This window comes from Gekko japonicus, unplaced genomic scaffold (assembly GCF_001447785.1).
Source record: "Gekko japonicus isolate JY-2015 unplaced genomic scaffold, Gekko_japonicus_V1.1 scaffold2880, whole genome shotgun sequence".
NCBI lineage: Eukaryota > Metazoa > Chordata > Lepidosauria > Squamata > Gekkonidae > Gekko > Gekko japonicus.
In genome coordinates, this window is record NW_015160924.1 from 150,839 (window position 1) to 170,731 (window position 19,893).

Genomic DNA, 19,893 nt, shown 5'->3' on the forward strand with positions numbered 1-19,893 from the left:
AAAATTAAAACTGGTATATGTATGTTACTTCGTTGTGCTTTAAGCTGTTTCTTTTTTCAGACATACATAGTGGAGTAAATATTTTAATTGGGACTGATAGTGAACTTCTTTCTCCAACTCTTTCCTAAACCCCACTGCTGTCTCCCTTCAGCTGTTCATTATGGGAGGCAAAGAACAATCTCTCTCTGGCAGAACCAATTTGGGTAGGGACTGGGGGGATACAGCGGTTCCTGCCTCTGAGAGCTGGTTCCATGGCATTTAAAATCTTCACAGGAGAGCACCTAATGAAGTACCCATCAATGCTCACTCTCTGTGTGGTGGTTTTAGCTTTTTCCAACTTGAGGAACCGTGTGGATTCAATTGTGCCAAATGCAAAAAACAGTATTTTATTTGTATTACATTTTTAGTCAGCATATTTAACATTAAACTGGGGTAGTATACATAGTTAACAAGAAAACAAATGCATTGGGACGACATGAGCTAACAAGTGCAAATATATTTGTAAAAGACTTCTTATTCACAGAAAAAACACTTCAAATACAAATTAATATTTCCATATAAGAAATTCATAGTAAATTTTTGAGCAGCTGTTTCCACAGTTTTTAAAATCATCCCTTTAGTGTTGATGGGGTAACTGTTCAAAGCAATGAAGTATTGTTTTTTTTAAATTAATTACAAGAGACCTAATTCTGGGAAATCCAATTTAGTTTTCACCATTCAATTAAATGTGATTTAGAGACTGGAACTGATTGTCCACCAATAGATGTTTAGAATAAAGCTTATATTCACAGGTTAAGTAAAAGAGAGTGGTAACAGCTTTTTCAGTACATTAGATTGCTGTGCAAGATGTGTGGCCATTGTCCAGTAGTAGCAGTGGGCCATTACTGGGAGCAGTTCATTTCGTCACATGCCTTTTAGCACTGGGCGGTTATTCAGGAACACTCCATTAAGTTCCAAAATGCTCGTTCATAGAGGTACTCTCAGCTCCATTACAATAGCATTATTTACAGAGAGCCAACTCCCCGAAGCATGCAATTTCAAGTATTTAAAAGTTTCTCCATTGAAATACAAAATGGTGGATGTAGTATTACTGATCTCATTCAGTGGACTGGTCAATTTCCTGAGAGTACAAGTGTATCAAATCCATTTATTTTGTTTCATAGATATCCGTGTGTCTCCGGATCAGGTTGAATTTGTTGGTAGGGTCTGGAATGTACCATTTTTCCCAGACTTCTGCATAGGATGCTGTCCTTCCCCAGGGTTTGAAATGTCCATTCCAGTGGAGTAGTTTGGCAGCTTTCACAAACTGTGGCGAGTATCTTTTACCAGCACTAGAACCTTTGGATTAAATGACAATGGTTAGTTAACTTAAATGTCTACCTATTAGGGGTGTGCAGTCAGTATATACTAAGCCAAATAAATACCTGAAAAATACCTTATCAGTATTTTTTGAATAAAACCCAATATTATTCAGCTTTTGTTTGGTGCAGCTAAATGCGTTTAGTTAACTGGCTGAGTCGAGCCACCGCTGCAGCTCAGTGAGTGAACTGAACACATTTAAACTTTAAATGGCTTCAGTTTAGTTGCACCACTGCCGCAGCACAACTTGGCAAGTGAAATTCTCCATTATACCCTATGGGGGATGGTCCCTATAGGGTATAATGGAGCAAAATAAATTCAGGTTTCCCAAATATTTACCTGAAAACCAGTACAATACTAATACTGGTATTCAGGAATACCAATATTTTTTGGGTCTAATAGACCCGAATTGGTTAAAAAAAATTTTGCATACCCCTACTACCTATCCAAAAAACACTGATGATAGTAAGAATAGGAAATAGCGGGGATTTTTAAAAGTTTTTTTTTTAATTATTTATTCACTTCCACATTCACAAAGATACAGCATCATGAAAGCACAACACTTATAAAAGTTTTGAGTCGATCGGTATTTTTTACTTGCTGCCAAGTTGCACAGTTTGATTTATCATTACAATTGATGCTTTCTCCTCTTTTCAAAATGACTGGGTAGAATGGACTGACATGCAAACTTAAATTACAAGAGTTGTCTTGCTAAATCAAACCAAAGGCATCACGCTTCAGGGAAGTTCACAAACAAGTGAGATGGAAAAAGTCAATTATTTGTGCCTAGCATCTGGTTGTCATATATATTGCCTCTGAATCAAGGAAGAAGCCTAACGTCAGAATAAGAGAGGACAAAGCATAGAATCTTGGGTAGCTCCACTGAAGTATACCAACTTTTTTTATTTCTTGTGCCTCCCACTAGTTGATGTGCAAAAGTTGCATATGCAAGTACTACATAAGAGCTTCAAATACACAAGTCTTTTGAAAATATCTAGCTTAATAATGAATAAATTCCAGGAAATAAGACCATGATTTGAATCCCACATGAACAAAGTCATTGCAAGTAGTCCTTAGGTAGAAACTCAACTGTATAATCCTGTTTTGTGTTTCTCCTTGTGCAAGACACAGCACAAGGTGTATCAGGATCATCACACTAAAAACTTTTGATCAAATCATGTATTTCCAAAGTGGATTGTAGTAACTACATCAAGTACCCCTTGATTTTTGTAAACAATACTGATTAGAAAGGAAAAATCAGCACTTGATCTTGCAGTAGCTTTTGTGCAAATGGAACTATGTTAAATAAAATTTAGGCTATTGCTGCATATGGCAGGATTCAGCCCCATAGTTTCACTGCAAGATCTTTGAGCCATGGGAGTAAAGAGGAAGAAATAAAGGAGTATAGTTTCAGCCATATTTCAGTGTCGAATGTTTTTCTCCTGTACTTACCCAGATGGCGTACATTCCACATGGGATCAATGTTTGAATGCCTCTTGTAAAATACAATGAGCAGAGGGGGTGTAGTGATGCTGCCTGCAAGAGTCCTACTGTATATCTCCTCTCTAGGCAAAGGTAAAGAAAGTTAAGCTAGTTGAAGATGTAGCTCTCGAGAAGAAGTGGAAGTTATTTCTTCAACTACCTGCTGTACAAATTGTTGAGTAATATAGTGGCTAAGAGACTGAGCTACGAACAAGTCTTTAGCATAAATTTCAATAGCCTTAGATAAACCATACTCATTCAGCCCCCCCCCCCCACAATACAGGAGAAACAACAGCCTTGTTCTTATAAGTGTATAAGAGTTACTAACAACATATTTTGATTATTTCTTACTCTATAGGCTCAATATATAGGGGCAGAACATAAAGCAGGAATAAGGGAAAGCCACCTAGGAAGAGAAGCTAAAACAGTAATACAGTATTTATAAGTGGGCTACCCATGAGAATCCCATCTCTTCCCCCACAATGGGCCCAGGCTCACGATTGCCAGAGCAGAAGAAGAAATCGAAAACTAACTTGTATGAAGTTGGATCCAAGTGAGAGATGAAGGTCTAGGACCCAAAGAGGTGAAGTTCTGGGAAATAAACCAACTGCAAAGTTGGGGAGGGAGGCTTGGATGCAGAAAGATGCATATTTAGGGAGAAATGGCCTTGTTAGGTCAAAAAATGGGGTATAGCCAGCAAGATACCTAGAGGTAGGGGCCATTTCTTGTGGGAGTGCACAGGAGTGGAGCTCCGGCAGTAAGGAGCTCAGGGGGCGGGCACATGCAACAAGCCCCACCTCCCAGCAGCCCTCAGGCCACGAGGAGCAAGAAGCAGCCAGGTAAGTTGCAGAGCCCCCACCTTCAGGTACAAGCTCTCCCTCCTGAGGGCAGATCTGCATGTTCCCCTACCCCCCATAGCTAGTAATACAAAACAGTCCAGTGGAGCCTGAGTGGTGGGTGTTGCCTTCTGACACACTCCTGGTGATGTCAGAGGGTGTGGCATATGCAAATAAGTTATGCTAATGAGTTGCACCTCTCTCTGAAATGACCCCTGCCTAGAGGTAACTAGAACAGTAGACTGGGGCAGCTGTTCTACTGGCTCCTCCCCTCCCCACTCACAATGAGTTTATACTGTTTGTTTGAGCAGACAACATTCCTCTGTTTTGAGGGTATTTTTAATGTTTTCCTGCTGCAAAGGATACCCCTCCATTTGGCCCAATATAAGACAGAACAGGTGATCAATGATCCATTATTGTAACATTTGTTGTATTACAGCTAGGAGGCTAAGGTTGAATAGTGGCTTGCCTAAGTCACCCAGTTGATTCATGGCACATGTGAGATCTGAACCTTCCCCATTCATACGTAAAGCTCTCAGCCACTCTGTTATACTAGCTCTTTGATTATGGTATCAACAATAAGATAGCAGAAGGTTCTTATGTACAAAAGGGTGGGAAACCCCATTAAATTAAATCCTTTACATTCATGATCAGAAATACGCAGAAAATGGCTTAGAGACAATGTGATGTGAGAGCAGCAATGGAGACAAGACTGATTTTTAACAGTTGTCTAGATCAAAGATAAGAGCAATACTTTCGGATGCCTATAATACAGTAACCTCAACCCCCATGCCAACAAGATGTGAAATTCAAGCCTGGATAATACTCACACCACATTAAGTGCCATCCATTTCTCCAGGTCCTTAGTGATATTTTGTAACTTCCATTCTGTTAGATTAGCAACAAAGACCCCTGGATTGAAAGAGCACGTACTTGCTTTCATAGACAGCTTCCGAATGGCTTCTTTTTTATAATCAAGAAATCCAATGTAATTATACTGGAAATAAACAGATATTGGATCTCAATTTCAGTTGGTTACGTGTGTCTCGTCTTGCTGCCAGAAGGTTTTATTGCCCAGTTTTTTGTCATTAAGGAAAAACAATCCATATGTTTAGGTCTACTGTCAACCCAAAACAATGTGATGGTCTGTGTTAAAAAACACTTTCCATATATCTCCAGGTGATGAACTACATCTTTAACCCTTTACTATTAACAACCAAGTTGTTTATGTGGTATATTAATAGTACTCCAGTTATGATACTCCACATGCATTTTACATCCCAAGATTAATTCTTGCTATCCAAAGATAATTATTTAGGCTCCTGATTGGTATGCACTGGGCCTTTAAAGTATGCCAGAGGACAGCTAAGACTCCAGTCTCATCAGAATCTTAAACAGATAGATGCCTTCCTTCATTTAATGATTTTGAAAACCCAAGCCAAGAAGTGCCGTGTAAAAATGTGAAATAACAAATACAGCTACAAAAGTAGAGACCGCTTCTAAGAAACTCGGCCTGTATCATTCACTGTTTCTTCTAAAGCCATGCACACCTGGTTTCCTGCTCCACGAACTGCAAACTTGTTTGTGGTAGAGTCGCAGTCATCTGAGAAAGCAGCTGCATGGCCAGGTTGCAGTTTAGTGTTATAAAGTTCAAGGATATCATCTGAAAAGAAAGCCAAGTAAATAAAAACGAATAGCAAAGGCAGATCATTCTCTACATTCTGTTAAATATTAATTCAGCAAATATTTCTGGTGGCATCCTTTTTCAATGCTTAGATGTCCAAGCAATGCTACTAAGTTAAAAACATAGAGCAGTATCAAAGTAGTTCCATGGACAAAAGATGTGGTTCTTGACACAAAAACGTGTGGTTCTTGAATAAGATTTGTCCTTGCCCCATGACAAAACTTTTCAAAGCAGTCCCGGATAGAGCATGGGAGACAGTAAACACTTCACTAACTTGCACAATCTCTAAATACATCTAAAGTGGCAATTTGTACTGCAATCAAATTTGCCTCTGATAATTTCACATAAAATGGGGGTTGCATCCTTATATAAGTGCTATACTAAGTATCAGTGAATGATAGTATTTAGTGGTCAGAATGTCTAACAGGGATCAGATTCAGATCTCCACAGAGCTGTGAAAGCTCATGGCTTGGCCTCAAGCCTCTTTTTCAGCATAATCGACTTCACAGGGTTCTTGGGAGGATAAAATGGAGAAAGGGAGAGCCCTTAGCTCCTTACAATAAAATTAGATATGGAGAGATCTGTGTATCCGAGTACAGTCTTCCTAGTACAAACTTCATGCATTGTGTCTGTCAAATTCATTCTAGCATGCTCTAAAGGAGCCTGAGTCTCTACATCTGTGAGTCTGACACTTGTGTGCAAGACTAACACTGTACACTTAAGTTTATTAACAATAGACAACATAATACAAAAACTTGATTGTCCCACTCCTTTTAAGAAAAGCAGTTTTAGTTTTTTAAAGCTCTTTCTGCAAACCACTAGGAAAACTATTATTTATTTTAAAAACATGTCTCAGAATCTAAACATCTCATGTTGCATCTGTTGCTTCATTTTACAGACTTGTAGTTCTGCTACAATTATATACTATTCAGATGGTACAAGCATCAAGATTAGTAAAGAACAGCAGTAATAATTACAAGAGGCATCATACTCTTTGGGGGTGTCAAAGTTATTTTTTAGACAAGATCCCCTGATTAAATTAGATAATTCGTTTGACCTAAGTTAAATTAAGAAGAAACGTTCCCATACCTTGCACAATCACATCATCATCCAAATAAATAGCCTTTTCTGCATTAGGGACCCAGTTAGGCAAATAGAATTTTGCAAAGGTTAGCTGGAGGGAAACAACCAAACATTTTTTAGCAAACATTTTTGCACCATTCTTTCCATTGTTCAGAAGTTAAGTAGGAGGTTATTCTCATTCAAATCAGTGCTACTAAATGAAAAACAGGCCGGCATCGAACTAGTTCCATAATACAGCATGAGAATATGCCATTTGTAGGAAAACAGAAAACATTTCACTAGTTAGCACTGTTTGGTGTGTCAAAAATTAGTTCCCTGATGTCTCTTGATAGTTTCTACCGTGCACCACTAAATATCGAAACTGAATTATTTCTGGAACTTCCTAATGCTTCTATCAGAGTTATCCCATACTAAACAGATGAATGAGGATTCATTCATTCAATCATTCATTCGTTTGTTTTGACTTTTATTCTGCCCTCCCTGCGAATGGGTTCAGGACAGATCACAGCAATAATATGAAATAAAATTCAGTAGTTAAAACAGTATGAATTAAAACAGGTAGCGCTATCAATTAAAGTGCAATAGTCTCAGAAGCTGGAGCCACCGGACCACTAAAAATCTGCTCTGTCTTGGCCACACAGAGATGGAGAGCTTCAGCAAGGGAGGCCAACTTGACTGGACATCTACCACATCATCCAAAGGCCTGACAGAACAGCTCCGTTTTACAGGCCCTGTGGAATGGTAGACAGTCCCACAGGGCCCTGATCTCAAGTGGGAGCATGTTCCACCAGGCCAGGGCCTGTTCTTTGGGCCAGGGACAACCAGCAGATATTGGTCAGCTGAGCACAAGGCTCTCCAGGGCACATATGGGGAGTGGCAGTCCCTCAGATATGTCAGTCCCAGGCTGCACAGGGCTTTTTAATTTTAATTTTAAGAAACGTTATTTCACACAGGGCCTTAAAGGCCAATACCAACACCCTGAAACGGATCCGGTACTCAATTGGTAGCCAGTGCAATTAGTGTAGCACCGGTCAAAAGCATGCCCGCGCGAGAACTCTGATCACATTAGTAACTGCAGTTCAGATTTTCTTCCATATCTGTATTCACTCATGAATTACCAACAATCATCCAGTATGCCATACTTTCTGTTTTTTTCAAACTAACATTGAATTAGTACTCACAGGCTTTATTGAGTCTGGCATTTCTGAGTCAATCCTTACTTTTCCATCCAACATATGGGGGTCAAAATCCAAAATTCGGTATTTCACATTTTTCAGACTCGTTTTACTAAGCCATGATCTGTATAAGGGAGAGAGCAATAGAACGTCACATACAGTTTTAAAATATTAAAATCATTTTATTCTTGAATTTGTGCTAGACATCTAGTGAACTGAATGTCAGACTTTGGTGTGCATTCACAACCAGCTCTGCCTGATGTTCATATACCAACCCTCAATTATCTACCTTATAGGATGGTTGTGAGGATAAATAAAAATAAAGGGTTGAATCCAGAATAAACAGGCAATTTTCTCTGATTCCCCCTTTCTGCTGCAGACTCATCTCACATTCTCCACGGGTTCACCTATGTTCTCAGGAAGAGCATTTTGTAGAGATCAGTGGGCTGCAGTGGCAAGGGAGAGACAAGAAAGTTCCGTTCTGCTCTGCCGCTGGAAAATTTAGTCTAGATCCAAAGCAAGGATTAGTATCCAGTTAAGTCTGAGAGGTGAGAAAAGATTTGAGGTCTCATTTATTTTATTACATTTGTATCTCACCACAGGAACACATGGGAGGTTCGAGCATTTCGATTTTCATGAAAATTCTGTAGGATGTTCTGTTTGACAGAGAGTAACTTGCCATGGCCACCCAGTAAACGTCCTAGCCAAACTAAGATTTGAATCAAAGTCTCCCCAATCCAACACTGGCTTCTTTCAAACAGGGCAGGAACACATGGGAGGTTTGTGCATTTTAATTTTCATGAAAATTCTGTGGGATGCTCTGTTTGACAGAGAGTGACTTGCCATGGCCACCCAGTAAACTTCCTAGCCAAACCGAGATTTGAATCAAAGTCTCCCCAATCCAACACTGGCACATGCTATAATTCAATAAGATGGCGACCAAAATTCTAGCAACAAACCTAATACAAATGACTAATGCTCATACATGAGGAGTCCTTCATTTTCAGCACCTTGAAAAACAGATTCTATAATATGCTGACAATGAGGAGCTCCTGCATTATAATCCTCTCTTTTTAATAACTCCTCCTTTATTTTGGCTACATGTCTTCATACCAAATATTATAGTCTTGGGGGGAAAGGATTTTTTTTTACCTCAGGGGGCTTTGTTTGTGTAATATATACAGTTACTCCCTGATGAGACTGCAGGATTGAAAGACAGAAGAAGGAATATGTTTTCCTAAATTATACTCTACTGAACCTGGAAGTAGTCTTTACTTGCTTAAAGTAGCCAAGTTTAGCAACATTTTGTGAACACATTTTACCTCAAATGGTCCACTGTATCATTCAGAGTGACAATATGGAATGCCACATTGGACTTGGTGTTTTGGTGAATGCTGTTCACAGCGGCAATTACACCCCCAAGCCTGTCATCAGAAGCTGTAATGACCACAGGTATTTCTCTGTCACTTTGGTCATCCATCAGCCTTTGAGGAGCCTCAGGAATAAAATCTATAGGCTGGAGTCCTAAAGGACTTGAATCTGCAGGACATAGCATGGATGTAACAGTTATACATAAAACATTACTCGCAAGATCCAGTCAACATCAAGCAATTCAAAGTCATGTTGATTTGAACGCGAAAGGTAAGCATACATTCAGTTCTGCCATTTAAATTGGTAGGACTCCCAATTGGCAGAAAGATGCCCTACCTAACATTTTACACAGTTTCTTAAAGTTTCCAATTACTTCTGTTAGGATGCAAGAAACCACAGATTTGAAAAAATCAAGTATTTTCTCTCTTCTTAATGACAAACCCTAATAAAATTTAGAGTTTCTTACAGACTAGATGGTCCTTAAGAACTATGGACTGATTAGAATAAAACTTAATGTTAAAAACTACTTTAAATGCTGTAATACTTCTGTGAAACAGCTAAGGTCTAAACTCATGGCTCAGCAAAGTCATAAGGCCATCTGCAAGGACTTTTCCCTCGCTAGTGATGCTTGGCACCATGTCATTTAACATGAGAAAAAGGAGGAAACAATTACCAGGACCCCATTGAAATAAATGACATATTTTTAGGGATGTACATGAATAAAACTAGCACAATAGCCTCTGACTGAAGTGGCTCTCAAAAGTCTCATGCAGAAGCACATCTTTCCCAACACCTGCTATCTGAGATTCCGTTTAACTACTGGTGCTGACTACTGAACCTTGGACCTTCTCCATGCAAAGCAGGTACTCTATGACTTGAGCCACATCCATCCCTTCCTTTCAAAGCTATGGTCCCTGCCTCCTTTGGAAGGCCTACCAGGTACAGGAATAGAGTTCAGACGGCCCGCACTCTCTCACTGTGTCCATCAATCAAGCAAAAAATATCTGGGTAAAACATGTTTCATACCAGAGGAAAAATTCGTCTGTTTATTTAAAAAGCTTGATGTAATGGCATGTCTCCAAACATCCCCCTTTTTAATGAAATGTATACGTAAAACAAAAGGCAACTATACCTGACAATTCCCTTTTCAATAGGTCACTGAGACCTAGTATATTGTGATGCAGCACTAACAGAAATATAACAACAGCAAGTACCAGGATGAATATGTTTACTGAAACAGAAGAAAAAAGAAGTCAGAACAACAAGAGTCAGGCAACTCTTGCATGTTTTAACAAAAACTTTTTACTATTTGGCAAGAGAAAAATACCTTTTCTGAATGTCATTTCCTCCTTTTGTTTTGGATGAAAAGTAGAGCTTTTTTAAAAATCTACAAAAAAGGAAACAAAGTACCACTATACCAGCATTCAAAAAGATATGTAAACCATTGTTGAAGGTTCACATTAAAACATTAGTGTTACAAACAAGGTGTTAAGTGAAAATGGATAAGACCATGTACACAATCATTTATGTATGTACTCTTCACATTAAAACATTAAATAGTGTTACAAACAAGGTCTTAAGTGAAAATGGATACAACCATGTACACAATCATTTATGTATGAACTTATGAAGGCATTTATACCCCCATACACACACACCATGTCAGAAACAACTGGACCTGCAGGTGAGTGCTATAGCGCTAAACCAATATAGCACTTCAGTGCTATAGCAGCACCATTGAGATCTACTGAGTCAATGAAGTTAAGGCATCTCAGTGGTGCCACTACAACACTGAAGTGCTATAATGGTTTAGCGCTATAGCACTCAAGTTAGAATGTAAAAAAAATCTGAGGAAGATTGCGCTGCGAGAAAGGACATGAAAAAACGACATTGTAGGAAGTGCTTTGAACATTTTAAAATTCAGAAGGACAACAAAGGAAGAAAGCAGTTTCCCTAAAAAGTGGCTCGACCATGCTTTTCTAACCTGACATAAGAGGGCTTGTATGAACAGGTGAATAAATTCTGCTAGCAGCTGGTTACTAAAACAGGTCTGTCTGAAATGACAGGAAAAAATCCATTAGCAACCAGTTACTAAAACAGAATACAAAGGCAGTTTGAAAAGGGCTTTCCTCAGGGAAGGTGTTCCACAATGCTTTAGCTGCCATTGAGAAAGAACAAGCCTACTCTGTGGCCAATCAGATGATTCAAAGAGAGAGCATTCCAGTAGGAGGATGTTACATGAGGATCTGAGGTGATAAACATGCCCATAAACCAGAAGAGATTGCCTCTCAAATACACTGGTCAAATAAGCTGGTCCCAGACTGTATAAAGCATTAAAGGTTATGACCAGCACCTTGAATTGGACTTGGAAACATACTAGTAACCAATGTAGCCATTCTAAGATGAGAGTAATATTATACTATTTCTGTGCTCCAGTGACAGATGAATTGCTCCATTTTGTACCAACTGAAGTTTATAGATTGTCTTCATGCACATTGTGTTAATTTTGCTGCTAAGTCACAGAAGAATGGATTTGATGATGATGATGATGATTAAATTTATGAGTCGCCCACCCTGTGAGCAAGCTCTGGGTGATTTACAGCATTATAAACATTTAAAATACAATTAATATATAGTTAAGATTACTAAAAATAAAACAAGAGATTAAAACCAATCAAGATGGCAATAAAGTTATACTCCTTTGCTGACCACATGGCTGTTCCACACAGCAGGGTGGGAGGGGCATGTGGGGGCCACAGAAGAAATAAAAGAGGGTGCCAGTCTTAATCTCCTGTTGCTGCCCTTGACTAAAAGCCTAGTGGAACTTCTCTGCCTTACAGGCCCCGTGGAATTGCATCAGATCCTGCAGGGCCCTGATGTTATTCAGCAGAGAGTTCCACCAGGTTGGGGCCAGGACTAAGAAGGCCATGGCCATAGTCAAGGACCCCCAGACCTCCCTAGCAAGATCTGCACAACTCAGGAAGGGTAACAGTTTCTGCACCAAATGCAGCTGTTAAGATGCATTCATCATCACTGCATTAACCTGCTCTTCTAAAACAAGTGCTGGATCCAACAATACCCAAGGTAGTCAAATGTTAATCCAGCCAATGAGGGCATGGGAATCTCTTCCAGATTCGCTGTTTTACCAGCCAGCATAACCTCTATTTGACCACGGCCACCAGGCACTGGCTCAGCACAGTGGTTTATTCAAAGAAACACAGAGCAAAGTATCACAAGCATACTAATGACACCAAACACTCATGCTGTGGACAATCTCAAAGACATCATATATAAATTAAACAGCACAGATGGAAGGACTGAACCCTGTAGAATCCACAGGACAAATCCCACGCCCCTTTGAGGTTTAAGTAATCTTTACCACAGTAATTACTTGATATTAAACATAATATCAACAGGAGAGAACTTACCCATGCTATTTTTCACACACCCAGCATCTCATTTAGACTGAATCCCAGCCAGTATGTCTGCAATGTTAGCATGCAAGAGGATTGCAGCCTGGGTAGGTATTGTGTTGATAGGTTAACATAGGAATTGTAGGCACTTTGTACCCACAGTTCCGTTTAGGCCCATTGAAACAAGACACTGAGAGTATTCAACATTGCATACATAATTTCTTCATGTCCACAAGCATCATATTCCAACTGGGTCTTACCTGGGATGCTGGAGAAACTGAAAGATAGTAGATAATAAGTAAACATGTATGTGCTACCCACTGGAGGGAGGATTGCTAACAATTGACTACTTATATCAAGCTGTTTCTAAGATGCAATGTCAATAGGGAGAGATTATTAAAACAGACAAATCCACCTTGTAAAATATTTCCACTGCATTGCACTTTGCACACACACAAACAAGACAGTTTCTTCATTGCTTTCACTATATGCAGGCTATTAATGCTACACTTGACAATTTACTACTTTGCATGTGAATTGAGCACCACCTGTGTTTGAGTGACATATTTCCACCTTAACTTCTCTGCAAATCAGGGAGAACTGAGCTCATGAAGATGTAGGAGAGGACAAGGGTCAGCAGCAGTGTTCCCTCGAAGCTGAGTTAGTGTGAGCTAGCTCACAGTTTTTTAGCCTTTGCTCAGGAAGGATGGCTCCAGAGCAAACTAATTTATGCAGCAGCCAAATCACTCGCTCACAACTTTAATGCCAGTATCTTACAAAGTAGAATTGTTGCTCACAAAACTCCACATCTTAGAGGGAGCATTGGTCAGCAGACTTCTCAATGTACTGCTAATCTGGTATTTCACAGTTCCAATAGCATCTTGGAAGGTTATGTACAGCAGAACTATAACAAAGTACAGAAAAAATGCATACAAACCACATTTAGGATTAAGTTTAAACATACATGTGGTTGACGAATTAATTTCATATGCCACAGCTTACATTCTGCTGCACTAATCTGTAGTGAGACTACTTTAGAATACATTAACTGTTTGCAACCAAGTCACTAATTTTATTCACATAATATGTCAGGTTATCCATAAGGCACAACGTGTCCCAATTACACTGCTGTGCTCAGTTTACACATTCTATAAATCTTGACTATTCACATTTTAATTCAGTTACCACTCAACCATCACAGGGCAAACAGATTCATTTTTGCAACATGTATTTAAATACTTTGCAGTATTTGCTCTGCTGTTTATGAATTCTGTAAATTTGATTCCAGTTTTCCCACATCCACAACCTAGTTTGTAACACAGGAACATTTGATTTTGTTTGAATTAAATCAGAACTTTTGCTCCGCCTATCTAAATTTCTGCCTAAATCTTTCCTCTCTCACAGTCCCAAAATATAGTACTGCCAATGATGGCACAACACGTTGTGTTGTGTCTGACTTGAAAGGCATAATAGAAATCAAATAATAATAATAGATCAACTGTATGTAAAATTATAACCCTCTAATGGGATGTAAACCTTGAAAACCCACATCCTCCAAAACGAAGTACCAGGACTTGTTCCCCTACCAGTCACAGTCTGGAAAAGGTTAGCCCGCTGAGTGGATCTGCTCCATAAATAAAAAAGCAGACAACGACCAATACCAAACAGGGAAAATTCACGTACATGTAAGTACTTGTAGCAAGCAGGCGGGAGTAACCGACAAACTCCTTCTATTCCTAGTAGTCTTGCTTGTTTGCCCACAAAACAGAGATCCTTATATTTCTTCCTTCCCTCCATACAATCTAGCAGCCACGAACGAAATGCCAACTCAACAACAGCAAGTTGTCAGAGGCTGGAGTTTACCAGGGTGCCCTTTGCAGTGCCTGAGCAGAAAACAACTAACGGGTATAAAATAAGCCTGATGGCACTGCAGAGTCTCACGCACTTACCCATTTTGCCGTATACAAACACTAAGAGAAGGCGGACCAACTGGAAACATGAGCAGGCACTGAACTAGAATCCTCTATAATAATCAGGACCTCTCCATCCGGAGGGTCCTTGTGCTTCTTGCGTGCCTGTTGCCATGGAGACGGAGCACAACATTCTGGGAACGTTAGATAAGGCTGCGGATTTCTCGGGTAGACGTTACCGAGCGGGAGACGGCGGGAATAAGAGTGCGGAACAGCGTTAATCAACCTGAACAGGAGAAATAATTTACCCATCCCGTGCCGGAAATCCATGAACGATGAGGCGGGGCAAGAAAACGTCGGTTCCGGCGAGCTCGGTGGTAGTGCCCGCCTTGCGGTCTCGACCCGCCACTAGAAAGCCGGAAGCGCCTGCTAACACTTCCCCCGTTCGCTCTTCTGCTGCGGGGGGCGCCAATTCTCTGCGCGATCCCTTTCAGGCTGCGCGGCCCGAGAGCAAGCCCTCGTCCGCCAGGCTTCACGGGCCCTTGTCGGACTCCGACTCGGCTCCCGCTGTGGGCTCAGAGACCAGCGAAGCCCAAGAGTCGCCGCCTCCTCCCCCCATCCAAAACAGCGTCGAGAGCGGCCGGTGCGTTCAGGCTGCGCGGCCCGAGAGCAAGCCCTCGTCCGCCAGGCTTCACGGGCCCTTGCCAGACTCCGACTCGGCTCCCCCCGTCGGCTCCGAGATCAGCGAAGCCCCAGAGTCGCCTCCCGCTGTCGGGCCAGAGACCAACGAAACCGAAGAGTCGCCTCCTCCTCCGCCCCCCATCCAAAACAGCGTCGAGAGCGGCCAGTGCGCTCGAGGCTTGGCTTTGGAACTGGACAAAATGTTCAACATATTCCAGTCCATTCCTACGCAGATGGTAAGAGAGGCGAGGGGTGGGTTAGATACCTTCCACGCGGGGTAGAGGGCTTGCAAGCCTCTCCCCCCCCCCCCCCCCGACCCCCCCCCCCCCGGAGAGAAGAGTCCCGCGCTGTGGGGGACGGGCAGGAAGTGGCAAAGCTAGAGAAGGGATCGCGAAGTGCTTTGGCCGCAGAGCGATAGGGAAGCATACGTGTCCTTAACCGGGCAGGTGGGTTCTGTGGTGTTCACAATCGGCGGCACAAAGAGCTTCCGTGCTCAACCTGGGAGGGGATCGCAGGACTGTCTTCCTAACAGTGCTTGAGAACTGTATGCCTCACTTTTAGTGCAGATGTTTGAAATGTTTAAAGGTGCGTTTCCTCAATAGGAAGCCCCGTTGATTTTAAGTAGGTTGAAGTATGGTGCGGATTGCAGCCTTGAACTAGTCTGTCATATTTTTAGCCTATGCTAGGATTACCATATTTTGAAAAGCAAAAAAGGATATATTTTTCTAACTGGCTACTTCTAACAAGTGATCACTGTGATAAATCTCATTTTAAATACCCCTATTATTTAAGCTGTGGTCATTGCTGCTAACTAGGAATACTCCTAACCTCCCAATCCCAAAAGAGGACAGTTTTTTTAAAAAGCCCAAAAGAGGATGGACACCAAAAAAAGAGGACATCTGGTAACTCTAGCCTGTGCTTATTTACTGAAGAGTTAGTCCTGTTGAATTCAGCAAGGCTTTCATGTAAGTGTATATGGGATTGTTTTAAATGGTTCTTTCTGCTTTTGATTTTGCTAGGTTTAAGCCAATTTAAATTGGTTAGGGGTTACTGGGTATTTTGAAATAAGTTTGTGAATTCTACTATCTTACATTACTTACCATCATGTAAGTACTTCTTTGGTAGAGAACTGTTAAATAGTGGGTTCAAAGCATAGAGGACCGGACTAAGATATGCTGAACAGGTCACGTTTGTTGCATAACACACACAAGACACAAACTGGCTAGCAACAGCCAACTATAAACACCCACCCCAGACGCACCCCTAGTCTCATTGCAGGGTTTGACTCTCCCGCCAAAGTTCCTATAGGTGGACTTTATAAAGGTGGCCCAGGATCCTTGGCCCCTATTGCTAGTGGATCCAAGCTAGGGTCTATGCACGCAGACCCCAAGTGGCGGTCCGCAGACACAAGAACAATAGAGGTTATTAATGACATAATCTAAGCATGATAGCAGAATTCTGATTATTGTGAATCGCTTCATGTTAGAGCAACCATGTGAAGACAACCATGTGACAAACTGCTCACCATTATGATTTGACTTCCTCAGTGCCAGCTCTGCACCATACTATTTGTGGCATGTATACAGTGTGATAGGGCTGCCATGAAGAAACATTTCTTGGTGGTCAGCAAGTGACTTCTGCAATATATAAAAAGGCTCTTTGGGGGGGGACTAGAGAATGTAATGCAGGTGAGGTCGTCCTAACTGAAAAGAGGCAATTAAACAATTAAACAAAGTTCCAGTTGCAGGTTTGCATCTAAAGCTGGTTGACTGTAAATGCCATGGAAGTCATGTAACCTTACTATATCTCTGTCCTCAGCAGTTATGAAGACATTGCATGACATGGCTGTGAGTAGGTCCAAGCACTAGCAGCATGGTGTAGGATCTAGGAGTCGCCTTCATTCCCTGTCCTCTTCCTTCATCCCTGTTACTGCTATATCATATTCTGCCTATCAAAGTCTCTTAAGAGTTCTCAAGTTTTAAAAAGAAGACTACTCAAAGTTGTGATTAAGTTATTTCTGATCTTTTGTATCTACTTTTGATGAATTTCTCTTTCCACAGGACTACAAAGGCCAAAAGTTAGCAGAACAGATTTTCCAAGGAATCATCCTTGTGTCTGCTGTAAGTATGAAAAAGAAAAATCCTGTGTACATATATGTACATGGTTAAAAGAAAAATCCAGCATATTGTCAGGCCAAGTTAATCTTTGATTGAAAGCACAGAAGTCCTGGATGTTATTAGTGAACCTAAAACTATGTTTTGTATAATTTTATATTTTCTGTTGATAGGTGATATTTATGTAGCTCAATTCAGTTGTTCCTTTATTTTGATTTATTTTTATTATGGCGTTCTAGCTAGCTGCCTCATAGATGTTTTATATTGCAATATGCAGTGAACTCTTAAGAATAAAAGTCCAACTGTATAACTTTGCTGTCTTTTTCCAACACAAATATTATAGAAGTCAGTAGCTATTTTGCTGCTGGTTTTATACAAATTCTCAGTCATGTTGGGATTCCCTTTGACTTATTTTAGTTGTTTCTTGTAGGTAATCGGTTTCATTTATGGATACATCACTGAACAGTTTGGCTGGACAGTTTACATAGTAATGGCTGGATTTGCTTTGTCATGCCTGGTAAGACTGTGACCTTATTATAGTAGAGAAAATTATAAAAAATACCTGAGTTATTAGAAGTCCGAAGGATACTCTGGTAGGACACAGCTGCAACGTATACATGCACCATGCAAGGTGACCATAAGATAATTCAGTCGGACTCATCAGTGATTCTGAAACTCTATGAAGTGTCATCCACTTCTAAAAAAGTGTTTTCCAGGACCAGCTTGCAAAGTAATTTTGTACTACCTTGCCAACATATCACAGGAATCTTATATCAGTGACTGTATTTCTTGGCTATTTTGCGTATTTTGCTGAGGCAAACACAAATTTGCCAATGAGCCTCTTCTCCTAGCTCACCTGGCTCCACAGTCTACCTGCAAGAGGGGTTTGATCCACTTCTTTGTGCCCTTAATTCTCACTTTGACATATAGAACTGCTCTGAAAAGCTTTTTACTTTTAAGATGTACTTCCTGTTTAACCTTTCCTATACATTTCTGAAATTTAATCAAAAAGACAAGGTTTTCATAAAAAAAACACCTTGATAACAGGGAACAGGACTGATCTGGATTTACTTAACAATGTTGTCTTCTGCAGCTAACACTCCCTCCGTGGCCCATATACCGTCGCAACCCTCTGAAGTGGTTACCTGTCCAGGAACCCGCAACAGATGATAAGAAGCCAGCAGACAGAAAAGTAAAAAGGCACTCTAAAAACTGAAGCTGTCCTGTATAATTTTTGGCCATTAAATTTGTTTTGATGTGAATTACTTGCTTTGCACTCCTCTGATTTATTTAAATATTTGACTGCATTTTAAATTTGGTTGTGCATACATGGTTTGAGAGTGACACTTCATCAGTGCTGTGCTAAGTAGCTGGAAAAGTAACAGTTGACTAGACTCAGGCTCAAACAGTCATTTGAGGTGTTTTAATGTGCACTGTCCCCATAAAAAGGTCTCTAAAATTATCATGTTAGGTAACAGATTTGAAGTGTTCAACTTTTTCATCCTATCAAGTTCTGGGAGCAATTTTAGGCTTTAATTTACTCTTGTAAGAATGAAATATAGTCACCACATGTCGTTGTCTGTACTTCTTTTGAGGTGACAATCTGCCAGTACCAGGTACAAGTCATGTACCAGGTACAAGTTACCCAAAGGTTTGTTTTCTGCTTTACCTTATCTTTCATGACTTAATTTGATTTTCTGCTTCTGTTCTATCTCTGGTGAGAGTTACTTCAGTAATGAATGCTACTACACTTGAAGCTTTATTCTTCAGTCTTGATGTGTGGTAAAAAGCAATCCGTGTAATGGGCTTTATTCTGTCATTTTTGTTTTCCTAAGAGAAGGTATTTTGAAGATTTTACTTTCAAAATTAAAAACAGCATTAAGGACAGATTAAAAAGAGGAGAATTCTCTATATTTGAAGTATCTGGGAATAATGCATGCTACTGGATTAGTAGTATTTTATACATATGCTGCTTTGGTCTGGATTATACCATATATTCCTTAAGTGCAACATTTTATCTAGCTGTAGCCAGCCTGATGTCCTGGGGGGAAAATCACAAGCCAGCATGATGGCAGTAGCTGCCCCTGCTGTTACTCCTGCATGCTGTGTGCTGCTTTTCAGCATGAATATTCTACAACCAATTGTTTTAAAATGTTAAGAAAAGAGGCATAATTTTTCAAGGAAAATGTTTCAGGCTATTATAGCTTCTGAAATTGTATTGAAATGCCACTTGTTTTGAATATTTGTTTTGAATATCCGTGAACTTAAAAAAGTCATCTTGCATTTTTTTTCTTCATCCTTTAAGCACTTGTACCAATGAAGACTAGATGTAAAAGAGAGAAGTCTATCTTAAATGTCTAGATTCTGTAAAAGTTTTGTTATGCTTCATCCCTTTTAATGTAAACAATTCTCTTCAGAATCTTCTTTTCATTTCCACAGGATGACTTGTACTGTAGTTACAGCAAGTGTCTGTAGTTCTCACTCTGTGGCTCATGAAGAGCCCCACTCTCAGAATTAACCATTAATTCAAAGAACCATGTTTACTTCCATCCCTGGCATGATGCTTGCACTGCAGGGAGGCTTACAGCTTATCCCTTCTTCAGCTATTTCAAAGAGGGAGTCACTCGTAAAGGACAATCCCAGTGGCTTTGCCCACTTTCCCAAACCATGGGGCAGGGGCCACAAAGGTGAACAGTGCTCAAAATATCCACAGGTGTTTCCTGTGTCACTACCCTGCAGACTGGATCCAGTGGAAGCTTTTGCTGATGGGGTGGAGTTGTGTGTG

At 40.4% G+C, this 19,893-nt stretch overlaps 3 protein-coding genes across 7 annotated transcripts in view; 2 read left to right on the plus strand and 1 right to left on the minus strand.

Annotated features, from left to right (window-relative positions):
- The window catches only part of GNL3 (guanine nucleotide binding protein-like 3 (nucleolar)), an 18,925-nt gene extending 18,797 nt beyond the window's left edge, over positions 1–128 (plus strand). The window contains exon 14 of the mRNA XM_015424759.1: positions 61–128. Within this exon, the coding sequence (XP_015280245.1) occupies positions 61–128 (68 nt within the window). The remainder of the gene's footprint in view (positions 1–60) is intronic.
- Positions 129–168: 40 nt separating this feature from the next.
- On the minus strand, positions 169–14,651 carry GLT8D1 (glycosyltransferase 8 domain containing 1). Of its 4 annotated transcripts, none has more exons than XM_015424831.1 (11): positions 14,622–14,651; positions 12,664–12,680; positions 10,318–10,377; positions 10,123–10,221; positions 8,942–9,158; positions 7,626–7,743; positions 6,451–6,535; positions 5,228–5,340; positions 4,508–4,674; positions 2,812–2,924; positions 169–1,338 (listed from the first exon to the last, which is right to left on the minus strand). In XM_015424831.1, the coding sequence occupies exons 3-11, from the start codon at positions 10,331–10,333 to the stop codon at positions 1,148–1,150; spliced, it is 1,119 nt and encodes a 372-aa protein (XP_015280317.1). In that variant the 5' UTR covers positions 10,334–10,377; positions 12,664–12,680; positions 14,622–14,651; the 3' UTR covers positions 169–1,147. The 4 variants fall into 4 exon arrangements, with proteins under 4 accessions (XP_015280317.1, XP_015280310.1, XP_015280325.1 ...); XM_015424824.1 differs by lacking the exon at positions 14,622–14,651 and adding an exon at positions 14,087–14,099; XM_015424839.1 differs by lacking the exons at positions 12,664–12,680; positions 14,622–14,651 and adding an exon at positions 14,353–14,584.
- On the plus strand, positions 14,634–18,909 carry SPCS1 (signal peptidase complex subunit 1). 2 transcript variants are annotated; one of them, XM_015424859.1, is made up of 5 exons: positions 14,699–14,807; positions 14,967–15,230; positions 17,055–17,114; positions 17,539–17,625; positions 18,202–18,909. In XM_015424859.1, exons 2-5 carry the CDS (start codon positions 15,195–15,197, stop codon positions 18,322–18,324), a joined length of 306 nt encoding a protein of 101 aa, XP_015280345.1. In that variant the 5' UTR covers positions 14,699–14,807; positions 14,967–15,194; the 3' UTR covers positions 18,325–18,909. The 2 variants fall into 2 exon arrangements, with proteins under 2 accessions (XP_015280336.1, XP_015280345.1); XM_015424850.1 differs by having other exon boundaries at positions 14,634–15,230.
- The last annotated feature ends 984 nt before the right edge of the window (positions 18,910–19,893 follow it).